The sequence below is a fragment of the Trifolium pratense genome, linkage group LG7, assembly GCF_020283565.1.
Source record: "Trifolium pratense cultivar HEN17-A07 linkage group LG7, ARS_RC_1.1, whole genome shotgun sequence".
NCBI classification, from domain to species: Eukaryota; Viridiplantae; Streptophyta; class Magnoliopsida; order Fabales; family Fabaceae; genus Trifolium; species Trifolium pratense.
Window position 1 is genome coordinate 4582368 of NC_060065.1, and position 24272 is coordinate 4606639.

Consider the following 24272-nt stretch of genomic DNA (forward strand, 5'->3'; position numbering starts at 1 on the left):
GTGTAGTACTTTCTAAAACACTTTTTTAGGCCCAATGGGTTTTCTAAGTGCTATTTTTTAAATAATAAATTAAGTGTTTTTTTAGTCATAAAATAAGTAAGTGTTCTTTTTGAGTAAAATAATAAGTGCTTTACTTAGTACTAAATTTATTAATCTGTAATTTTTATTTTCTCCACATGTGTGAGAGACTTTTTTTAAAAAAAAACTAAATGTGAGATATTGCATATAAGATTTATATATTTGATCTAATGTGACTCTTGAATGAAGTCTGAGAAGCTTGCAAAGTGGTCGAAAGAACTACTACTAAAAAACCTAATTTGTCCTCGTTAATTTTTAATAATATTTCAAATCTTGTACCCTTAAATATAATTTTACCTTTGGAGATTAAAAAAAAAAATTTAGTTGAAATAAATCTACAAGGAACTACTACTAAAAAATCTAACTTGTCTTCATGAATCTACTAACAATATATTAAAAGTAATTACTACTAAAGTACAAAATTTATCCTCATTGATTTTAATAGTAATATTTTAAATCTTTTACCATTAAATTTTTAAAAATATGAAAAATAACATATAACAACTTGTTCTAAGAGGAACTATTAGATGGGCACAAACCAAAGACATATATTTTCTTAATTAACACCTTAATATCTTTTAAAAAATTTAGATTTATATCTTTTAAATAGATATTATTAGGATTTAAGATTTTAATTTATGTTTAAAATATCTAAGATTTGTATAGAATCTATAAGATTAATTTGTTTTTTTAAAAGATATGATTTAAATTTTTTATAAGATTAGTTTGTTTTTTATAAGATATATATAGAATATTTAAGATTAGTTTGTTTTAAAAAATATGATTTAAAAATTTGTTTTATTTGTATCTCTATATGTAGAGCTATATGACTATGAGTAATATAAGATTGACAACAAGAATATGAGAGAATTCTCTATACAACAATATATATCATATAGTCTTTTAATTTTCGTGTAAATATATCCTACAAAATTCCGCAATATACCAGATTATACAGGTCATTTCCAATTGTTGTTGCCATCGTTTCTTTCCTCAGCGACCGCCACAATGTCACGGTTGATAGACATAATCAGTGCTCTACCAGACGCTCTTCTTCATCACATTCTCTTTTTTCTTCCGACAAAAGAGGCTGCCGCCACAATGACCCTCTCAAAGAGGTGGAAACCACTACTTTCCATAATCAACTTAGATGATCAACACTTTCCAGACCCTTCCGCCTTTCGTGAAATGTTCAACTCTTTCACCACAAATAGAGATAAAACTCTACCAATCCACTCATTCCAGCTCATATGTCGCGGCCACAACCACTATTGCATAGACGATATCCCCAATTTTGTTAATGCCGTAGTTCAACGGAATGTTGAAAACCTCAGCATTGATCTCTCCAACTCACTATTCCCTACTTTTGTTCTAACTACCAAATTCTTGTCAGTCCTCAAATTGAAGAAGTTACTATTGGACGATTTTCGTTCTGTTGATCTTCCCTCGCTCAAATTCCTTTGTTTAGAATCTGTCACTTTCACACATCATTCATATCTTATCAAAATCCTATCCGCCTGTCCGGTTCTAGAGGAGTTGGAAACAAAAGATTTAACTGTAAAGAAAATTTATGGCCTGCATCGTTATTGTCCAGATACATACGTTACATGGTTATCCAAATTGGCCCGAGCTAACATTTCTGGTAGACATGTTTTCTACGATTGCCTTAACAATGCGGAGCATCTGCAACTACACGTCGTATGTTTCAATATATTTATCTACTAGATAGCATGCTTCAATATTTAACCCACCTGCAATTTTATGTCTCTATTACTCATGCCGACGTTCCCCTATGGCCTACACAATATGTTTCACAATTTAACCTACATTGAGCTTGCATTAGACCTTTTGCCTCGTCGAGGGTTCTTCAAGTGGAACTGGTTGATGAAGCTGCTTCCAAAATCCCCCAAACTTCAAACTCTTATCATTCATGAGGTTTTAATGTTAAGTTTTGTCCTGTTTTTTCTTCGGTTATACTTCTACATATTATATATATATAAAAGAAATATTAACTTTGTATCATTGTCAGGTTGATATAGTAAACAATTTTGCTGATAAAGAATGGGTGAGTATACCAAAAATTGTTCCAGAATGCCTCTTATATCATCTTACAACATGTTCAATTAGAAATTACAGCCGCATAAATTGGGAACTTCCATTTGCAAAATATATCATGGGTAATTCAAGAGTACTAAGCACCATGACAATTCAGATTGCCAAATCCGTAAAGTCAGATACAAAAATCCAAATGTGCAAGGAGTTATCTTTGTGCCCAAGGAATTCAGCCACATGCAAACTTTTATTTATTTGAAATTGATGGACCATGCCTGAGCATGATGAGAGTGCTTAACACTTATTTTTGTATTGTCCTTTGAGCTGCTGTGTTGAATTCTGATTATGGATGGTTGGGGGCGAATGTTGTGTAGATGCTTGGCAGTGAAGAAAATAGTTGTACTATCATTTTTTGAGTCTCCTCTGCCTGAGATTGTTGAAATTGTTGATGATGATTGTATGAGTGTCTTTATATCCCATGTAATTTTGGTATAATCTCTTTTTTGGGTCCTCTAGGCCTCTCAGTATTGAATATCTAACGGTTAAATAATACTTAACTTTTAACTTTTCTTGCACACAACTGTCGATATTTAAATCAACTAGTCCAAACACTTCTCGATTCCAAACTCAGAGGCTTTCCCTTAATAATTTCAACTTTTCTTTCAAAATGAAGGCCTTCCTGCCTTTAATATTACTATTGTTCCAGGTATGTTCCACAAATCTTAGGAAATCTTTATGCTCTAACCAACAGTTATTAGACCGAAATGGTTTAGGTCCCCCCCAGTTTTTGAATGAACAAAGTAACCAAATAGGGCAATGGTCAGATATGTCTCTTTCCCCCACCCATTGGCCCGACGCTTTCCACTTATCCACAAGACCATCTGTAAGCAGAAATCGGTCTAATCTGCTCATAGAGCGACCATCCGCACTGAACCACGTAAATCGTTTACCTGACACCGGTAAATCCACCACATCCATATCCTCGATGAATTGTTTAAAGTCTCGCCGTTCTGCTGATCTTCCTTCTTCACTACTCCCCTTTCTTTCACTAGTTCTTGAAACAGCGTTAAAGTCTCCCGCTATGCACCAATCGCCTAACTCGCTGTTACTTTTCAACTGAAGCAATTCCTTCCACGGTCTTCTTTTTCCTTGTATAGAGCAGGGAGAATAGACATTGATGATATAAAGAAGCTGAGAATCAAGTTCCACACAAATTCCTACAAATCCACTTCCATTAATGACATATTTGAGATTGAAAAAGTAAGGTATACACCAGTCTCACTACCTCACGCTCACCTCTCAATCTCTCACTGAATTGAGTTTCTGAGTGCTTGCAGGTACACCACACGCCACCAAAGAAGCTCATCGCCATCCTCCACCGCTCATGGTGATCACAGGCCACCATTATAAGATAAACTTCGGATAAAAAAGTATAGTTGCACTTCAAGAAAATTACTTTTTTGGGCAGTGTAATCGTGGAACTTTGTTAATAGTTTAATTTAATTTAAATAATAGTTTATTTTATGTCAGCCTTGATCATTGTATTTAAAGGCTTTGGCCTCATTTGAAAATCAATCAATTATACAAAATATACCAACTAAAACTATTTCAACGAAATAAAGAAAATGTGTACAAGATATACCAATCATAAACTACTTGCAATAGAAACATTTCCTCTCAGTTCCAACTTAATTGGTGTCAATTAAACGCACTCTCGCTCGCATGTTTGGCTTGAGACCAAGTGCTAATGATAATTTAGTTGTTCATTCCTTGTTTATGACTGTTTCAATTTTTGTGATATACGTGTACTTCGTAAAATAAAATTTTGTGGTCAATGTAGTTAGTAGTTACAGACATCACAACACAAACCACTCCTAGTTGAAACATATATCTACAATAGAAACCAATCGTCGTCAAGCACTCGACCCTGTTAAAAAATTTCACATGGTTTTCACTAGAATCAGATTAAGATATTTCTCCTTAAAGATACAATTCAGGTCTTTCTAAAGATTAGAGCTATTTTACATATGCTCTATCCATTATATTCATTAACAATCAACTAATAAAAGTTTGCATGTGGCTGAGTTCATTGGGCACAAAGATAACTCCTTTAACACTTGTAGCTTTGTATTTGTATCTATACATTTGGCACTCCGAATTGTCATGGTCCTTAGTACTCTTGAATTCTGCATTATATATTTTGCAAATTGAAACTCGCAATTTGTGCGTCTGTAATTTCTAAGTGAGCATGTTGTAAGATGAGATGAAAGACATTCTGGAACGATTTTCGGGTCCTTCCATTCTTTATCACCGTAATTGTGAACTTTATCAACCTGACAATTATACACAATTAAAATTTTCTAATATATATTGAAGTACATACAGCTTAACTTAAAATTCAAAAAGGCAATGCCTAATGTTAAAAACCTCATCAATGATCAGAGTTTGTAGCTTGGGGGACTTTTGAAGAAGTTCTATCAGCCAGTTCCACTTGAACGACGCTGCTGGATAGATACAGTCGAATATAAGCTCCATATGGATTAAATTGTGAAACATGTCAGGTAAACAATTATTGATCCACTGCTGCAGAAGTTACAAAGACATAAAAGAATGTGAATGTGATGTTAATTAGTAAAATTATTTATGAAAGTAACAATTGAGATTATTTTGATACATACGAGTTCTACGCGGAAATGGTGGATATTTTGGAGCCAATGAAGCTGAATATAGCCACCAGAAATGTTAGCTCTAACCAAATTGGATAGACTTGGAACATATCTATCTATATCTATAGGTAACACCATAGCAAATCTTTTTACAATTATATCCTTTAGTTTCAACTCCTCTAGAATAGGACATGCAGATAGAAGTTTCTGGATATGTTTATAATATGTGAAAGCAACATATTCCAAGTGTAGAACTTTTAGAGAAGGAAGATCAAAGTATGGATCATCCTTGTTGGAGATTTCATTCAATGTTATTCTCTTCAATTTGAGAACTGATAAAGTTTTGTTAGTTAAAACATAAGGAGGCAATGTTGTTTTCCTCATGTGGGAGAAATTGATGATGAGGTTTTGAACTCCTCGTGTAATTGCTTCATAAATAAAACCGTAGAAATCGGTATCGTAGTAGAAGTCATGGTGAGAATTAAGATGGAATGAGTGGATTGGTAGAGTGGTATCTCGTGTGTTGATGACTGAGTAGACGAATTGGCGAAAGGCGAAAGAATCGGCAAAGGTTTTGTCTTCGAAGTGGAGGTTGAGCTGTGAGCGCCAGAGTGATTGTGATTTCCATCTTTTTGAGAGGAAGCTTGTGGCGACGGAGTCTTTGGTTGGAAGATAGGAGAGAATGTGTTCCAGAATTTCGTCCGGCAGAGAAGTGAGTCTGTCTTTCCGGAGACGTTGCCGCCGTGACATTTTGGTGGTGACGACTGACGAGGAGAGACTCAAACTGAGAGAGAGAGAGATTGCAGAGAGAGTTTGCAGAGAGAGAGAGAGAGAGAGATTGCAGAGAGAGTTTGGAGAGAGAGAGAGAGAGAGATTGCAATTAAGTAACGAACTTAGATTAGATAGTAAAACGGTATGCGCAAAATAAAAGCTTACGCTATATTTATAGGGAGATTCTATGGTGCAGTCCCTTTTTGGACTGTTTTGGTGCAGTCCATTTTTTTGACCAATAGAATTCAATTTAATCCCCACATTAGTGCAAGTCTATGGTGAGCCTTATGAAACTTTTACTTATTGCATATAAGTCCTTTTATTAGTTTGTTTTTACAAAAAGTCATTTTATTAGTTAAAATTATTTTAATAATTAAAACTTATTTTTTCATTTGGATTTAAATCATATTTTCAAAAACAAATATTATCATCACAATTCACAAACTCACCATCACCCATCATCATCACCAACCAAAATCAAGAAATCATCGTCATTTTATCATCCTTTATAATCTTCACTTTCTCAAAACCTAGAAACAAATATTCATGTCCCCAAAACTAATTGTGACTTCATCAACTCCTCAAAATTTCTTCAACTCCATTAAAGAACTATAAGTAGATGAAGATTCTTAATAACAACAATAAAGTGGTTTGATTTTTCTGGGTTTTGCATCAAACTTGTTTTTAAATTCTGAGTTTAATATTTAATTTCTATGTTCTTTTATGCCATTTTTTAATTTGTTAATCACTTTGTGATGATTATTTTATTTTTCTCATTCAAAGAGGTTTCAAAATTTGGTTTGTTTAGATTTTTTTTCCTGAAGAGGCAAACCATAGCCAAAAACCAATGGTTCTTATTCTTTCGTTGCAGCAACAATAAAAACTCATGTCATGTTAATCAATTAATTCACGATCTTAGTACCCTTTGACGTTTTAGATAATGACAAGAATAATTTTTTATGGTAGGCGCGGCCGGAATTTCTGTGAAAATACACGGTGGAATCGTAGTAGCAGACTAGCAGCGCGAGTTTGTTCATCAACCTAAAATTCCGGGTACCCGGATCGGATTCGAGACCCATTTTTTCAAATCACGACCCAACTTCTGAAAAACCTTTTTTTTTTTTACTTTACAGTCACATTAAATGAAAGAAAAAAAATTAAAAATTGTTCATTAAGACAATTAATTACTATTTGAAATGTTGTGGGATTTGTGGATGTTTGTCGTGTTTTTTCTTCTGTTGTTGGATTAGGATTTGAATGATAAAAGAGTAGGGGGACAATAACTTTAATTTTGATGCAAGATTTGGAAAGAATAAAAAATGGAATGCTTGAATTATGGGGAAATTGGAGTTGTAAAATCAGTGGAGTAGGAGCGTGCCTTAGCTGCTAGCTGTCCGTAGTTACTGCATTTTGTTTCCTTTTTTGATTTCTTTGCATTTTGAATTTTTTTGTGTTGGTTAAGAATAATAAATAAGTAAAATTAGTGTTTATCAGTAAACCAAAAAAAAAAAAATACTGTTTATCATGATTCGTAAGTTAGTCTTTTGCTATTTTTTTTGCATTTTTTTAATTTAAGTATACAAATTATATACAAAAACAAATTAAACCATAAACCCTAATTCCCAAATTGAAATCAAATTGATTCTTAATACATAATTACACATAAATAAATATAACAAACACATTTCAGTTTCGTATTTACCTTAGCAATTGTCTTTTCGATAGACCACACACAAACTTCTTTTCCAATCTCGCCGTCAAATGGAGTTTCGTTCGCGAAAACAACGATGAACGCAGATGATGAACAAGGAAGTTTCAATTTTAATGATGATGAGCGTAGGTGATGAACTGAGAATTTTCAATTTTAGTGATTTTGAGACTTAGATGAAAGAAGGTGATGATGAAGAGAGGTTTCAATTTCTTGTCTGAATTTTTTTGATATAGTAGAAACTGACTTTGTTTCTTTTTTTTTTCAATCACAATTAAAATAAAAAACAATTTAAATATTGGGGTAATTTTATAACTTTTAATATGATAGGGACTTAGTTGAAATATTATTTGATATAAAGATACATGGTAGGTACCATATAAGTGGTTTGTACCATATAATTTAAAATTAGTCAATACTCCATCCTCATTGGTCAGATTAAGACTGCACCAAAACAGTCCAAATAAAGGGCTGCACCATAGAATTTTCCATATTTATAGGCAAACAAATAGCTAGCTATCTGCTTTTAGATTAAATCTTCTCCCTTAAGATAAAATCTTTTTTTTTTATATAACACTAAATCTTTGCATTGCGGTTATAATACATAATCCAAAAAATCTAAATCAAGGAAAAGATTTATTTATCTTTTATACAAGATTAATTTTTTTACGGAATTTTTATTTTTATTTTAATTTAAAACATCACTCAATTTTTATTTTCTCTTTCTTAATTTTTCTCTCACATATTTCTCTCTTTGATAAATCTATCAAAACAAACAATATGATAAAGATCAAATTTTAATCAAAATAAAATATTTATAGCTTTATTATTATTTTGTTTGTATAATCTCAGTTGAATTTAAACTCAGGCCTTCCGTTAAATTGGAATAATTATTATCTATATCTATATTTATATTTATACAATATAGAAAGAGGATACATCTCTTAAAAAAAAAAAAAAAAGAGGATACATGAGTTTTGGTGCGAACTTTTCATAATATCAACAATACCCTTGATTTTTTTAGTAGCAATAAAAATCTTATATTAACAAACTCACCATAACATAAGACATATCTTTTTTAATTGGACATAAGTTAGACACAAGCAGACGAACTTACATGGCCCGCTAGTTATTATAAAAAATATATTAAAATGTGTAACCTTAATAAAAATGGATATATTTATCTAAATATTAAAAAAAGTGAATAAACAGGAAAAGAATAAAATGAAATGGGTCGGACTAATCCATTAATCCACATGGCACAACGGGTTGGCTGGGCCGGCTTGGTAATAAGTATCCCAATAAGGGTTTTTCTTCTCGCACTCCCCGGTGTAGATGCTCGCCCGCTGATATTTCAAATTTACCCCCGCTTCTTAGAATGCAAGTGTGTAAATAGCAAAAATTGGGAGAAAAATAATTCGCTTTCTAGGATGCGAACCACCAAACCTTATAATTTTTTTTTTTTTTGTCCTCTTCAGCATTCTCTCATCTCCTCCCGTGAAATAATTTTTGTTAACTGTTATAGTATATATACATTTTGAATCCAGCAGCCACCTGATTTCATTTTTAATTGAATTTTTTTTGCAAAAGAATGGCTATGCTGCCACTAACCTCCCTTATTTTTTATTTAAGGCAGCAAATACCTCCCCCCTCTATCTGATATCTTTTCTTTGTGTGTGACTGAAATTAACTTCTCAACTTTCCATTTTCCTCTCACTAACCCTCTCAAATACAATTGTTGCATAAGAAAAGTATATATTAAACATACATATAAAACACAGATTCTGAATTGAATTTCAATACCAACAGGTTCTCCCACTCCAAAACAGCCCCAACCAAGGACATATAGAAGTTCCTGAACTGGGCCGATACCCATTCGGGCTGGACTTGCAAGCTATATGGCCAGTTCACACACGTAACATCCCTCCGAAGATCATCCTCATGTGACCCTGATTAAATGTAGATCTGCCTATCAAGGCGACGTTCATGTGAATGCTCAATGGATTTTTCCGCCACTTCTCCTGAATGACTCCACTATATACGGACCTCCTTCACTCAAAAGCAAAGTACACAACATTCTCACTACCTCACACTCACCTCAATCTCTCACTGAATTGAGCTTATGAGTGCTTGTAGGTACACCACCTCCCACAAAGAACACTCATCGCCTTCCTCCACCGCACTTTGTAATCACCGGCCACTTCTTTTCAAGATAAACATCGGATAAAAAAGTATAGTTGCACTTCAAGAAAATTACTTTTCTGGGCAGTGTAGTCGTGGAACCTTCTTAAATCCTCTTTAGTTCTTCCAAATCAATTGCTCAAGGGAAGGAGCTCCAACTGGGTATGCATAAAAATGCGTTTTAACCTGAAGAAATTCACTCTCCTTTCAAAACTCACTGGAGGCGTTGAAAAAGCTGAGGATTTTCAGCTATTTGAGAACTTAGATCAGGGGCTATAGGGTGTAGTAATCCACCATTCGACAAGTCTTCTAGGGACTTAATGTCTTGTTGCAAATGGGCCACATGTAGAATGGTATGATCAAGGATTATTGAGAAGGGTGAGCAGAGCCTGGTTATATATTTGAGCAGACAATAAAGGACGTGCAATCTGCCGATTTCTACAGAAAGTTGCCACCTTGATGACATGTTTACAGACGTTTCCCAGCTTAGACCAAGAACAATCACAAAGCGAAAATTCTGAACCAGGATTCCAAATTGTATACACCAAGTTTCTGTCAGTCTGAGATAATACTTTGGCAAGTCGGAGGTTTTGCTCGTCCAGTACGACATCAACATCTGGAATACGAAGAGCATGATACCAAGCATTAGTGGAGAAAGAATTGTCCCGCAGATTCTCAAAATACCCGGTTTCTAAACTGTATTGGTCTAGCCAGTATAATGAGTGAAATTCAGTAGTTAAAGTGTGGATTAACCAGTTAACTCTAGACCATAAATTAGCATAATTCTCCTTCAAAAGAGTGGATTTTAGTTTTAAGTGATAGGATTCCATTGCAGCATGTGGCTCGGGAGTTGTCACATGGAGTGATTTTATGCCATTAATCCACACATCTGCACGAGGAAGCACAATAATACCATTATTCAAGAAATAACAGCAATGCTTAGGAGTCGGAATGTTCAAATGTTTGGATATTGGATACTCCTGTAATGGTAATGAAAGGCTACTACAGCTAGAGAATATGTTTCTTAAAATGGATGCCAAATTAACCATCAGTTGAAAAATACCTATAATGGCTAGAGTATGACTCTTGAAGTAGTCAATGAATGCACACTGGTCAACAAAAATTTGCATAAACTCTTCAATTGCATCCGTAGCATTTGGTCCACATCTTGTAGAGTACAGAATCCATCCCAATTGCCTAAACATCTCGCGCTGCACCTCAAAGTTGCAGCATTTCTTGAAAAGCTTTTTTATCCAAGTACGACGAACATGCCAGGTACATAATAGAATGCGACACTGGAATGCCTCTCTGCAATAAGCAAGATCTTACTCCATTTCCTATTTAGTGGAATTCTCCTAAAAAAAAAGTAAACAAAAGTTTAATGAAAAAAAGTAACCACACTAATCGCTTTACCTTATGATAGAACAGTTAAAAGATGGATCGTCCAAAAAAATAGCACTAGGTCTCCATCTGGGATCCTTGGTTCGTAATCTTTCAGATAGCAATACAATCCATTTATGGATATCTTTACCAACAAAAGATGAGGTGATGATCCAAGCAACTGGAATTGCTTTTTGAGATGAATCGAAAACAAGTAAAGAACATACCGGATACTGCCAGTGGACAAGAAAGAAAAAATATGAGACATTCTACACTCCTTCAACATTCTGCTAAATAATTAATCTTTTAACATAAAGAGGCTTGTATTTTATTCACAATTATGGTGATAAAGCTGGATAATTGCTAATGATTTAGATAGCTTCTAAATGTACAAGCCCTTTGGTCAATATGGACTTCAAATGCGACTAAATAATAAACAAATATTTTCTTGTTTGAAAAGATGAAAGTATAATACCTTAAGCTTCTTCAAGCCAAATGTTGAATGAAAAGAAATGAAACTATTATTTCCATAGCGAAGCATTTGTTGAAGCTGCCAATCTGTCTGTATACCCAAAATAAAAGATTCCGAGCTTGAATTATCTTGGAAATAGAAAACATCCTTCTTATGACGCTGAATCCATATCTTTACACTGCACTCGTCATTTCCCAGTAGCTCAAGTGAAGAATTACGAATAGTCCTTTCCATGTTGCGCACATCATTTCGAGTGAGAAAATCATCACGGTTTAAGGGTCCACCTTGTTTCTGCATCACCTCTGCATGGTGCTGTAGTATATTGTCCAAAGATATTCCAACATAAAGCATAGACATAACCCTATGGCGTAACTCATCTGAAATTCGAGGCGCATACATAGCTCTTGTCCCTACCGCATCTATGTCAAATATTCCATGACACGGCACCCCTGATTTATCTACATGCCTTCTCTGGTTGTATATTATTAGGGCAAGGTGAGGTCGGGTGTATAGTCTTTTAACAGTGAAATGGCAAAGGCAGCCTCTCATCATGTGACGCCTCCCCGGCCTGCTACCCTTCCCTGAAGCAGGTTTGGCACTTGTGGAATCCACAATACCCGATTCACTTTCTCGATAGTCTTCAGGTCCATAAGAACACCAGTATCTAAATATCAAATTGTAATTCCATATAAGCCAGATAAATCAACCTTTTCCTATTTCAAAACAACTTGTTGAAAGAAATGGAATGAAACTAGCCCTTTATATAACCTTACATTTTTTTAAAATTATCCTTTCTCAAAGTTTACAAAATTAAAGATTGAAACACTAGGTTGAAGTACAACAACTAAAGGCCTGTTTGAATTGACTTATTTGAGCTTATCTACTGACATAACTACTTATGACTGGTGAGAGTTAATGGAAACAACTTAAGAGTTATGACATGTCCACATACTATTTTCAACTTATATTTCTATAAGCTCTCCCGGATAGCTTATGAAATCAGCTTATAAGAAAATAGTTTGAATTTATTTTATCTTTTATTATAGAAATGATTTATACGCAAGCACTTCTATGATAAGTATTTATGCTATAAAGTACTTAATTAAGTTGTTTATCCAAACAATGCCTAAACCACAAAAGTACTACCAAGTATCAAATAATATTGAATTAAGAGATAACATACAATGTATATTCAAGATATCCATCAACCCTTGGTTTAGCAACACTCCCGGCAGCCCTCTTTCGTCTCGATTCAACGCGAAAATTAGCAGGGCATGCTGGATTAGAAGATTCCCCTTTTACAAAATCATCAACTCTAGTAAAAGGAATCAAAGCAATATCATCACCACCTTGATGACCACCTTCCAATTTTATCCAATTTATATTTTCAGCTGAAAACTCAGAACAAGGAAGCTCTTGCACTGGAAGGTTCAGTATCTCTTCCATTCTTGGCATCTACAATTTCACATACACAAACACAGACATTTTTATTCATAATTCTTAAAGATTGAACCTTGTGTAACAGTGAAACATTTGTTAAAAAGATTACCTTGATTGCATTCACCTTGGTGAAGTGAAGGGGTTATTGTTTCAACAAGAAGAGACAGTGTGAATGTGAAATGGGTCTGTTTCGTGTTTGTGAGAGTGGATGACATGACATTGTTTGCAGAAACGAACAAGAGTCACCGTACCATGTTGTCAGTGTCAGCTCCACGTTGACCAGTGATAATCTTAATGGGCCCATCAAATGTTTGGGCTTCAATTTGTCAATATTACTTACTAGTATTACCCCCAAGTTAGACCTCCTACCCCCACTTGTGTGAAAATACTCATATACTATTATATCTGATGACTTAAAATTTTGGATGAAAATATTGTATATTGGACAAATTCTAATATGGACCACTTCATCAAGTGGTTCATGGTGGATCGGTCGTAAATAACATTATAACGAATACGAATTTTATAAAATCTACCGTTTGATTGAAAGTTTATATCATATAGATCATCCATAGAAAAATTTAGAAAAATTGAAAATAATTTGATATGTTATTGAGGCACATCAAGATTAACGGTTTATTAAACAACATAAATCTTGATGGGTCTCAATAACATATCAAATGATTTTCAAAAAAATTTAAAAAATTTATGGATGATCTATGTGATATAAATTTTCAATCCAACAGTGAATTTCGTAAAATTCATATTCCGTAGATCATTTGTCCACGGTGGACCACTTGTGAAGGTGGTCCACCGTAGCATTAGCCTTGTATATTGTATATAAAATTACTTGTGTGATTACCCTTAGTTAAATGTGATGATTTTCTAGATAGATTGTTAAGTTGAACATCTTTCGAGTTTAAATCTATAAATTTAACCAAGCGCACGTTGGCTTGGTGGTCCTGCATATGGTTGAGTATTTAAGAGGGCCTGGGTTCAACTCCGAGATACCCCTAAAATTGCAATTTTTTTATGAATTTAATTTATATGCACCGTCAGTGTAAAACTATTTTACCCAGTCATCTAATAATATACTAACACATTATGTATGATATTTAAAAACACATGGTGTGTCACATTCATTAAATGATGTGACAACACATCATTGAATGTATGTGTAAAGAATCTTTACACCGACGGTGCACAACAATTAAACTCTTTTTTTATTTTTTAGTTACAATTTTAGTTTTTATTTCTGAGTTTAATCGATATGCACCGACGGTGTAAAATAATTTTACACGATCATCTAATAAATAACCATCATTTTTCAATGTCATATCAAGAAAATAAGGTGATGTAACGGGAAACATGATTAGTACTAGTTGACAGTGTAAAATTGTTTTACACCGTCGTCCGTGCATGTCAATTAAATCATTTATTTATTAGGAAAATGTGTTAAAGGAAAAAGAAAATAAAAAAAATATAACGATCGCTCCATCTTCCTTAATATCCATCCGATCGAGCCCACACACACAGCAGAGCAGAGTACATAAAACTTGTGTTGAAAGTTTTGAGCTTTAACTCCGCCTCTCCTCGCCTCCTACTCATCGGTAAGTTCCTAATTTCTTTATCTTTCTATTTTGCACATTCATATGTTGTTCATTCATATTTCCATTTCCAGTAACAAACACTATCATTTCTTAGATGTTCGTTCGTTTGTTTGTTTAATTTAAATTTAAATTAATTAATGTGAACTTTCCCCTAGTCAAGTAGTAGTCAACTGAAAAAACCGAATCTATCGATTCAAATTGAAACATTAAGAGTGTGTGTTTGGATGACGGATTATTCAAATTGAACCTAATGAGAATCGTGATGGTGATTGTTGTTGTACAGATGGATAATTCGGAAGATGATAGAGATCTTAATGATTTGTGTGATCAGAATGAAAGTGTAGAAATGAATTTGGGTGCTGAGGACGACGACGACGGTAAATATAATAAGATTTCTAACTTAACAGCTGATGAGATACTAGGTCTAGATTTTGATAGTGATCAGGAAGCTTATGATTTTTATTGTGAATATGCAAGATGGCATGGTTTTATAGTAAGGAAAGATGACGTGACTCGTGATGATAATGAGAAAGTAATAATGCGTCAGTTTGTATGCAATAGAGAAGGGTTTAGTAACAAAAAACAATCAACAAGACCTAACGCCAGAACTAATTGTCAAGCTAGGCTTCGTGTACGCTACAGTTTGAAAGCATCAAGATGGAAAGTCAAATGTTTTGAAGAGGTTCATAATCATGAACTAGCTCCTTCAAGATATACACACTTGGTTGCTTGCCGTGGAATGAAGGAGGCAGATAAAGCTCAGCCTGATAGTTCCAATGATGATGTTAGAACTGGTTATATAATGGGGTACACGGTGGCTCAAAAGGGTGCATCTGTTGGTTTTCGTTTTTCAAAGAAAAATCTATACAACGGTTTTAATAGCAAAATCCGTGGTGAAATTAAAGATGGAGATGTTGTTGCTGCCTTAAGTTATCTTAGCGGGAAGGCGAGCAATGATCCTATGTTATATGCAAAATTTACAACTACCGGTGATGGTAGATTGAAGCTGCTTTTTTGGGCAGATGGATGTAGCATATCGGATTTTCTATGTTTCCACGATGTTCTTGCAATTGACATGACACACGAGAAGAACAGTTACAATTGTCCTTTGGTAATTTTCTCCGGGTGCAATCATCATTCTCAAACAATTATATTTGGTTGTGCTTTGGTGTCAGATGAAACAATTGAGACATATAAGTGGGTCTTAAAATCTTTCTTAGAAGCAATGCGAAACAAACATCCCAAAGTTGTTGTGACAAATGGGGATGAAGTTATGATGGAGGCTATAAAGCATGCTTTTCCAGATTCATGTCATCAACTATGTGTTTGGAACTTGCACAAGAATGCATGTAAAAATGTCGAGAGTTCTTCATTTCCAGAGGATTTCAAAAAGGCAATTTACTCAAATTTCACTCCAAAAGAATTTGAAGATTTTTGGATAAAGATGGTTGCAGGGCACAAAATTGTGGGGAATGAGTGGGTTTCTAAAACCTTTGAGAATAGGTCATTGTGGGCCACTGCATACCTCCGTGATAAGCTTTTTGGTCGTGTACAGACTACGTGTCATTGTGAAACTATTGACTCAATCATCAAGAAATATATAAGGAAGAAAAGTAGTGTTTTCGAGTTTATGCATGATTTTGAGGAGACTTTGAGAAAACATAGAAATGATGAACTGATGGCTGATAATAAGTCTTTATTTTCAGAACCTGTGTTGACCACGCCTCTTCCAGAGTTTGAGAAAGATGCTGCAAAAATTTACACAGCAGAGCTTTTTAAAGAAGTTAAAGAGCAGATTTTATTAGCTGGTGCGTTAAATGTTATTGAGCGAATGGTAAATGAGAAGAAGGTTATCTTCAAGATAACCAAGTATTGTCATCCCAGTATTGAAACAAAAGTTGTTTATGATACTTCAAAGTCAGCATTTTATTGTGTGTGTAGACATTTTGAGTCTCGTGGCATTCCGTGTTCGCATATTTTTCGTGCCATGATCTTTGAGCATGTGGACCATATTCCAAGCAGTTTGATTTTGACACGGTGGACTAAGAATGCTAAGATTGCCTTACTGTCGTCGAATTCGATGGATGGAATAGATTATGATGTGATGGAATTTGCTCAGTTTGCGGCAGATGCTGCTTTTACTAGGTTGTGGCAGGTAGCCTTAAAAAATAAGGAACACTACAATGAGATCATGGATGACATATTGAAGCTTACTAACAAGTATAAGAAGATGAACGCTCTTGTTGACACACAAAGCTCGTCATCAGAACACATTGGTGATCCCAGCATAGATGAGACCAAAGGTACTCCCAAGAATAAAAAGATTGGCACGAAGAGGGCAAGTCATAGTTCAAATTGTAATAGCACAAAAGACAATGTTAAAACATGTTCAATGCATGTTTGTTTAAATGATAAGATTATGAATGACGATCAGTTTTCTCATCCAGAGTCTTCTAAATTTAGCACGGCAACTGATAGTGTAAGTTTCTTTTAAATGATAATGATAATTTTATTTTAAATGGTTATTTTTTTGATTGTGTATGATTTGAAATGTTTTTATTTTATTTTGCAGGATAAAGAAATATTGGTATCTGATGTAAACTTGCAGGATAAAGAAATATTGGCATCTGATGTAAATGATGGTCGTGACACTGTAAGATCAACTAACCTTGAAATTATAGTGACAAAGTTTTTTTTTTGGTATTTACTTTGAAAGTAATAGTTTTTCCTATATATTTCAGCAAGATAAATTTAGTGAATGCTGTAATCAGAAGCAAAAGAAAGCGAAAGAGTTGACACAAAAATCAAAGAATGATGGTGTAAGTACATAATTGTCCCTGTCTGCAGGTTGAGTAATGGTTATGTATAGCTTGACAATGTGCAACATTTTTATTTAATTGAATAATTAATAAGTGATTGTCCTTATTATAATGTAATTACTTGGGTATATATGTCTTTTATTAGACAATCTTACAGGCTGGTTATTCTAGTGGAGGTCACCATGTTAATTCCAAAATGCAGTTTATATTACCTAAAATGCAATCCTCACCATATGGTTATGTCCCTCCGAGCCATGGATGGTGGAACTTGCCCTACTATAGTGGAGTTCCTATTTTACCGCAAGTACCCCAGGTTGCTAGTTTGCTTGTTAGAATTTAATTTTGACATCATTTTCTGTTTCATGTATATAATTTGTATGTTAAATTTTAAAATATATTGTTTCAGTATTATAATGGAGTGCCGTTTAGTAATAGTGACACGCCACAAATGGGATTGCTACCAGAAGCCACGAAAAATTCTGGTCAAACAAGTAAGTTTTATAATTTACTGTAATGCCAAAATGCATTTATTTAAGGTGTAAAAATGACATTTTATTTTATATAATGTTGACATTGTAATATTCATGTTCTAGGTGGAAATGGTGTTCAACCTTAGTAGTTCCTTCCAATTAGTAGAGTACAAGGTATTTGTCTCCTATGGACCTGTATTTGACTATTTGTTGTGTAGAAACCTGATTTTTTTGTAAAATTGATGACTATTGTGATAGTGAGTCACATTAAATTATCAAAATGAATGTTTAACCTTTATAAATTATTATATGCTAGCTATTTATGCTACTCACCCGAAGGTGGTGGTGCCCTTGAGGTAGATGTGACAAATAGGTCAAAAAGGGAAGTGATTGTTTAGTTTAATTGTGAATAAATTAATTGATCATGAAAAAAGATTACTGGTCATTACAGTGGAAATAAGCAACATTTTTTGCTTTGATTGGACACTAATGCATTGGTCCATTAGAACTGAGGGCAATATTGTTTGGAATGCTGTTGAAGTAGACAATGGTGTGTGTGGTTTGGTTGGTGACATTAAAGATTGATGTGGAAATTTGAGGTGTTGTTGGCCATGTATTTTACTTTTTTATATTCCAAGTATTGAGAATGTATTCTAAGGGGATAACATGTTGAAAAGAACTTATACAAATACTAACTAAACTTCAGTGCAATCGATTTACGACATAAATTACATTGGTTTTTGACAAGATGACACGGACTTGGTTCCTCTGGAGCCGCTACATGATGCAGTGCTCAGTAGAATCATAAGATCTAGAGAGAAAATTTAGGTTTTTATTAAGAGTTGCGCTACAGAAATGATTATTTATAAGCTGGATAAAGGCATGTCGCTGAATAATGATAGATGAGTGAAGTTGTTGAAGAAGAAATGTCAACTTCACTCATGATGCAGTGCTCAGTAGAATCATAAGATCTAGAGAGAAAATTTAGGTTTTTATTAAGAGTTGCGCTACAGAAATGATTATTTATAAGCTGGATAAAGGCATGTCGCTGAATAATGATAGATGAGTGAAGTTGTTGAAGAAGAAATGTCAACTTCACTCATGATGCAGTGCTCAGTAGAATCATAAGATCTAGAGAGAAAATTTAGGTTTTTATTAAGAGTTGCGCTACAGAAATGATTATTTATAAGCTGGATAAAGGCATGTCGCTGAATAATGATAGATGAGTGAAGTTGTTGAAGAAGAAATGTCAACCATTGAGTTACTGCCGATATGGTGATGTATCTATAAAGTTGCTCTGCTGTAAAAATTCAAATCATCAGTTAATATGCTCTGCAATTAGATGTTTATAGAACATTTCCTCTTATAATTTACTGCATAATTAAATATTTATATTATAAGAGACACGTTATAGATAACCAATCTATAATTTATGATGGAATTCAGATTATCACAAATATCAAAATACTATTAGACCATCCATATATGTCAAATTGTCAATCCAATTGTCTTGCTTTAGTTATTGGGAAATGATCCTCTCCAGTGAGTTTTACACCGGAGACTGTCCGGTGATAATCATCATCTTCAATTATGTTTTACTAATTATGAGTAGTATTGAATGAAGGGTCAAGATTCCAATGCAGAAAAATTTACACGGCAGAGGATCCGTTCCCGTAAATATTCAAAAACATTATAGGAGTGAAATATTAAAATTTAAAAACAGAACCTTGCTACAGTGATCCCCACCTCTTCTATAAATAGAGAATCCCAATCAATCCCTTTTCATGCTTTTGTTAAGTGTTAACCAAAATTAAGCTCAAACAACCTCACTCTCTCTTCCATTCAATTTCATTTCATGGCATCAACAAACCCCCAACCTCCCCAAATGCTTCCCACCATAACAACCACTCCCACAAGACTCACCACCATACAAAAAGTAAAAAGCAACTTACTTTTCCGTTCAACATTATCTGAACTCAATGGAGCCATGGGTGACCTTGGCACATACATACCAATAGTACTTTCTCTCACTCTTTCCAAAAACCTCAACCTTGGCACCACTTTGATTTTCACTGGCTTCTATAACTTTCTCACTGGTGCCATGTATGGTGTTCCTATGCCAGTTCAGCCCATGAAATCAATAGCTGCTGTTGCACTATCCGACCCCTCTTTCGGTATCCCGGAAATCATGGCTTCCGGTATCTTAACCGGAGGGATTTTATTGGTTTTGGGTTTTACTGGGTTGATGAAATTAGCTTACAAGCTTATACCTTTATGTGTTGTTAGAGGGATTCAGCTTGCACAGGGTTTGTCTTTTGCTTTAACTGCTATAAAATATGTTAGAAAAGTTCAAGATTTACCAAAGTCTAAATCTTTAAATGGTAGGGATTGGTTTGGGTTTGATGGGTTGGTTATAGCTATTGTTTGTGTTTTCTTTGTTGTTGTTGTCAATGGTGCTGGTGAAAAGGAACATGAATTTGATGAGATTGAGGAAGAATTAGGTGATTCAATTGAAGGGAATGAGAGAAAAAAGAGTGTTAAATCATTTAAAAAGATTGTTTTTTCACTACCTTCTGCTTTTATAGTGTTTGTTTTGGGTGTGATTTTGGGTTTTATAAGAAGGCCTAATGTGATACATGAAATTAAATTTGGACCTTCTAATATGGTGTTAGTGAAAATTTCTAAACATGCATGGAAACAAGGTTTTATAAAGGGTACAATTCCACAACTACCATTATCAATTTTGAACTCTGTGATAGCTGTTTGTAAACTATCTTCTGATTTATTTCCTACCAAGGACTTTTCAGTAACTTCACTTTCAGTAACAGTTGGGTTAATGAATCTTGTGGGTGGTTGGTTTGGTGCTATGCCATGTTGTCATGGTGCAGGTGGATTAGCAGGACAGTATAAATTTGGTGGAAGGAGTGGTGGGTGTGTTGCAATTCTTGGTGCTGCAAAATTGGTTTTGGGTTTTGTGTTAGGAAGTTCTTTGGCTCATTTTTTCCAACAGTTTCCAGTGGGAATTTTAGGAGTTTTGTTGTTATTTGCTGGGATTGAATTAGCTATGGCTTGTAGAGATATGAATAACAAAGAGGATTCTTTTGTTATGCTTCTTTGTACTGCTGTTTCACTTGTTGGATCTAGTGCTGCTCTTGGTTTTTTGTGTGGGATGGTTGTTTTTGGAGTTCTTAAGGTAAGGAATTTAACAAGTGTTAAATCACTTTCTAGTATTTGGAAGCATGAAGGACAAGAGCAAGTTTGAAGAAAAAGAGAGAGATCAATGCATGCATGGATTCATGATATTACGTAGTATTTCCTAATAATGTAATTACTCGATTCCTCTGTAAGTATAATTTAGTTGGTAGGAACAATGTGACAGAGGTCAGAGTTATTCTGGTACTAGTCTACTTGACAAAATAAATAAATAATGTAATTACTTTTCAAATGTAGTTTCTCTGTATGCATGTATGGTTATAAGAATGGTGTCACGAGTGTCACTACTTCAAACCAAACCGAACTGTACTAAAAAAGTGAATTGTGACTAACAGTTTGCGAGTTGAACCAATTCCAGTCACTTCGTTAACTATTGCATATATTTTGGTCTTTGATTCTTTTTTCACAGTCCTAATTACAGGTTAATAAAACTTTGACACAATACAATTCAATTAGAATTAGAAAAACCATTTCGGTTCGATTAAAAAAATGTCTCATATAGTTCAAATGGTTGGATTGCTTCAAATAGTGCAGTAGCCTCGCTTTCCACTATTGACATCCTCGCGAATCTCCAGCTCATTTGTGCCACCATGAACTCACCGTTACTCTCACAAATGCAACAACCCGCACTCGTTATGTCTGCACTGTCGTGGAGACCAGCATTGACATTGCACCGTCTTATACAATAATGAATTGTCTTGGTCATGTGAATTTTTTTGCTAGATATATAATTATTTCAAAAAGAATTGGAAAATCATAATTTTTTGTAATCAAATTTTTAAAAATATATAAGGCAACAAAGATGAAATAAAAGTTGAACCATACTATATAACTATAAGGATTGAAAACTGCTTATTGAATTAGGTGAATGTATTTGTGTTGATAACAAAGAACAACAGAAACAATGCCTTTAATTTCCATTATTAGCAAAGTAATGATCAGCATTCCAAAAATAAATGAAGATTTGGTTTGGTGCTTGAATGATTATGGTTTGACACACTGCCTACAAGTTGGCTTCTACTGTTATTATTGCATTGTTTATATATTATATGCTTAATCATGCTTTTAGCTGGTTACTTTAAACCATGAATTTTAACTTTGGATCGGATGAATTTTTGTCACAAAATTAATACAAACTGAACCGCGAGCACCCCTATTTTAGCTAGTTACTTTAAACCATGAACAATTGCAGCTAGTTCAACATGAGTTTTATTGAAATCGCCAATATAAGCACTAAAACCATTAATCCAAACCATTAATCCAAAGACCTTCCTCATAGCAAAATAGCTCATTAAAACCAACTCTTCATATATAATTCCCTTATGTTATCAAAAAATAAATAAAATCAATATATAATTTTCTTTCCATTTTATACAATAATCTCACAATATTAGTGATCAATTGTACTTAACTTACACAACAATTAACGACGGTATTACGTAACTCTGTTAGTGATGATTAATCTTTATCGAAAAATATGTAAAACATATAAGGTAGATTCTCCTCTCTCAGTCGAGTTTTCTCCATATGCAGAGTCAGAAATCCAATCTCTAATCACATGTTTAAGAGGACAAAGACTCGTATCACTCGGACCAATATTGTTGATAATTTATTGGTCTATGGGTTAATTGCCTCTTTGAAGAATATATTTCCCATTCCGAGCTAATGAAGTAAAAATATCGAATAAAAGTTGAAGATTTGATGCTGATCAATGATTATGTTTTGACAATGGCTTGTCCTTAATATGGCCACAGGAGTTTAAATCTAAGTGACGCAATTCCAACATATTCGTGATTCGTCCAACAAATTAAACAAAAATAACCATTATTAACAGTGTTAATTCCTTTCTAGCCTAGCTATTTTTCAATTACTATTATTTTTTGTTATCTCTTAACTATTTTGTCAATGATGATAATTATTATTTTAATTAATTTGATAGTATTGGATGTCAATGGCCAACAAAAGTAACTCTTATTGCTTTCACCATTTCCTTCCCCTAACTAAATGATGCCATATAGGCTCTAGCACGGTGAAATGTAATTGGTGATATAAAGATTAATTACTTACCTTATAGTACTATATGCTTTGACAGAGAATAAGATTGAAATATTAACAACTTCACATGTCATGCTCGTTTAAAAAAAATTCCATTCCCACTTCATTAGAATATTACCCCTAGAGTAATGTTCATCCACTTTTTGGGCAAAGATAAAGGTACTAAAAAGAGCAAAATTTTGAAAACACACACTTCACAACTGAATTGAAAATGTAAGTTGATACCCAAAATATGAGTACCAGATTGAATAATACATGACAGTACAAGACAGGATAACACAAGACAAACATTTAAGGTATTGAAGAAATTTTGTGTTGGAAGATGTTTGGCCCACAAAATATTATTTTGGTATTATAGACAACTTGTGCAGAGGACAAAAAGTTGTCCCTTTATTTAGTAGTGGGGGATAAAAAATTTCAGTTTTTGTTTTGTCTCTTGGCCCATAGTTTGTCCTGTCCCATAAATAATTTTAAAATCAAACATAGTACAACTGAAGTTATCTTGTTCAATTCCTTATTTTTTAGCAGATGAAACATGTAAATGAACAAAGTGTTGTATTACACATTTGTTCCTTTGGGGACCTTAAATTCTCTTTCTTTTAGGCTTGGTTGAAAAAGAGTTGAATTCCTTGAAGCACTTGCAAAGTGTATAAAGTAGTAGCACTGAGGCATATTTTCTTCACAATAATCACCCGAATGATAAAACTGAAATTGTCCTGTCCAATTTCTTATTTTTTAGGAGATCAGTAAATGAACAAAGTGTTGTATTACACATTTGTTCCTTTGGGGCCCTTAAATTCTCTTTCTTTTAGGCTTGGTTGAAAAAGAGTTGAATTCCTTGAAGCACTTGCAAAGTGTATAAAGTAGTAGCACTGAGACATATTTTCTTCACAATAATCACCCGAATGATAAAACTGAAATTGTCCTGTCCAATTTCTTATTTTTTAGGAGATCAGTAAATGAACAAAGTGTTGTATTACACATTTGTTCCTTTGGGGCCCTTAAATTCTCTTTCTTTTAGGCTTGGTTGAAAAAGAGTTGAATTCCTTGAAGCACTTGCAAAGTGTATAAAGTAGTAGCACTGAGGCATATTTTCTTCACAATAATCACCCGAATGATCCATGTGCCTTGAGTTTCAAGTTACTACATTCTTATACTTAGAGTGACAAAGTGGGTAGGTTTAATTGGGATGGTCAATTTAATCCAAAAAATTTGGTGGAGCAAATTAAAATTTTCAACAGTCAAATTCGTATTGATCTATTCTAAATAACTCATTAAAAATTGAATAAAAGTGTATTGATCTATCAAATTTATTTTTATTTTTCATTAACTAATTAAATGAAGATTAAGTTTTTCT

The 24272-nt window shown here is 33.8% G+C and overlaps 4 protein-coding genes across 8 annotated transcripts; 3 read left to right on the forward strand and 1 right to left on the reverse strand.

Moving 5' to 3' along the window:
* The first annotated feature begins 1086 nt into the window (after positions 1-1086).
* On the forward strand, positions 1087-2389 carry LOC123894320 (putative FBD-associated F-box protein At5g53635). The gene is made up of 3 exons (XM_045944286.1): positions 1087-1778; positions 1863-2013; positions 2108-2389. The coding sequence occupies exons 1-3, from the start codon at positions 1087-1089 to the stop codon at positions 2387-2389; spliced, it is 1125 nt and encodes a 374-aa protein (XP_045800242.1).
* A 6561-nt stretch (positions 2390-8950) lies between these two features.
* On the reverse strand, positions 8951-13011 carry LOC123898001. 2 transcript variants are annotated; one of them, XM_045948843.1, is made up of 7 exons: positions 12858-12984; positions 12492-12763; positions 11312-11972; positions 10870-11069; positions 10520-10764; positions 10210-10345; positions 8951-10072 (listed from the first exon to the last, which is right to left on the reverse strand). In XM_045948843.1, coding segments are annotated over exons 2-7 (1515 nt in total). In that variant the 5' UTR covers positions 12858-12984; the 3' UTR covers positions 8951-10071. The 2 variants fall into 2 exon arrangements, with proteins under 2 accessions (XP_045804799.1, XP_045804798.1); XM_045948842.1 differs by having other exon boundaries at positions 8951-10345; positions 12858-13011.
* A 1212-nt stretch (positions 13012-14223) lies between these two features.
* Positions 14224-21208, forward strand: LOC123897128 (protein FAR-RED IMPAIRED RESPONSE 1-like). 4 transcript variants are annotated; one of them, XM_045947626.1, is made up of 8 exons: positions 14224-14358; positions 14642-16837; positions 16931-17011; positions 17100-17177; positions 17323-17490; positions 17584-17668; positions 17771-17821; positions 20536-21208. In XM_045947626.1, exons 2-7 carry the CDS (start codon positions 14642-14644, stop codon positions 17791-17793), a joined length of 2631 nt encoding a protein of 876 aa, XP_045803582.1. In that variant the 5' UTR covers positions 14224-14358; the 3' UTR covers positions 17794-17821; positions 20536-21208. The 4 variants fall into 4 exon arrangements, with proteins under 4 accessions (XP_045803582.1, XP_045803583.1, XP_045803585.1 ...); XM_045947629.1 differs by lacking the exon at positions 14224-14358 and having other exon boundaries at positions 14641-14735; positions 14836-16837; XM_045947627.1 differs by lacking the exon at positions 20536-21208 and having other exon boundaries at positions 17335-17490; positions 17771-17952.
* LOC123897130 (molybdate transporter 1-like) lies at positions 19164-21208 on the forward strand. Its single transcript, XM_045947630.1, has one exon. The coding sequence runs from the start codon at positions 19503-19505 to the stop codon at positions 20907-20909; it is 1407 nt and encodes a 468-aa protein (XP_045803586.1). The 5' UTR covers positions 19164-19502; the 3' UTR covers positions 20910-21208.
* Positions 21209-24272: the final 3064 nt, after the last annotated feature.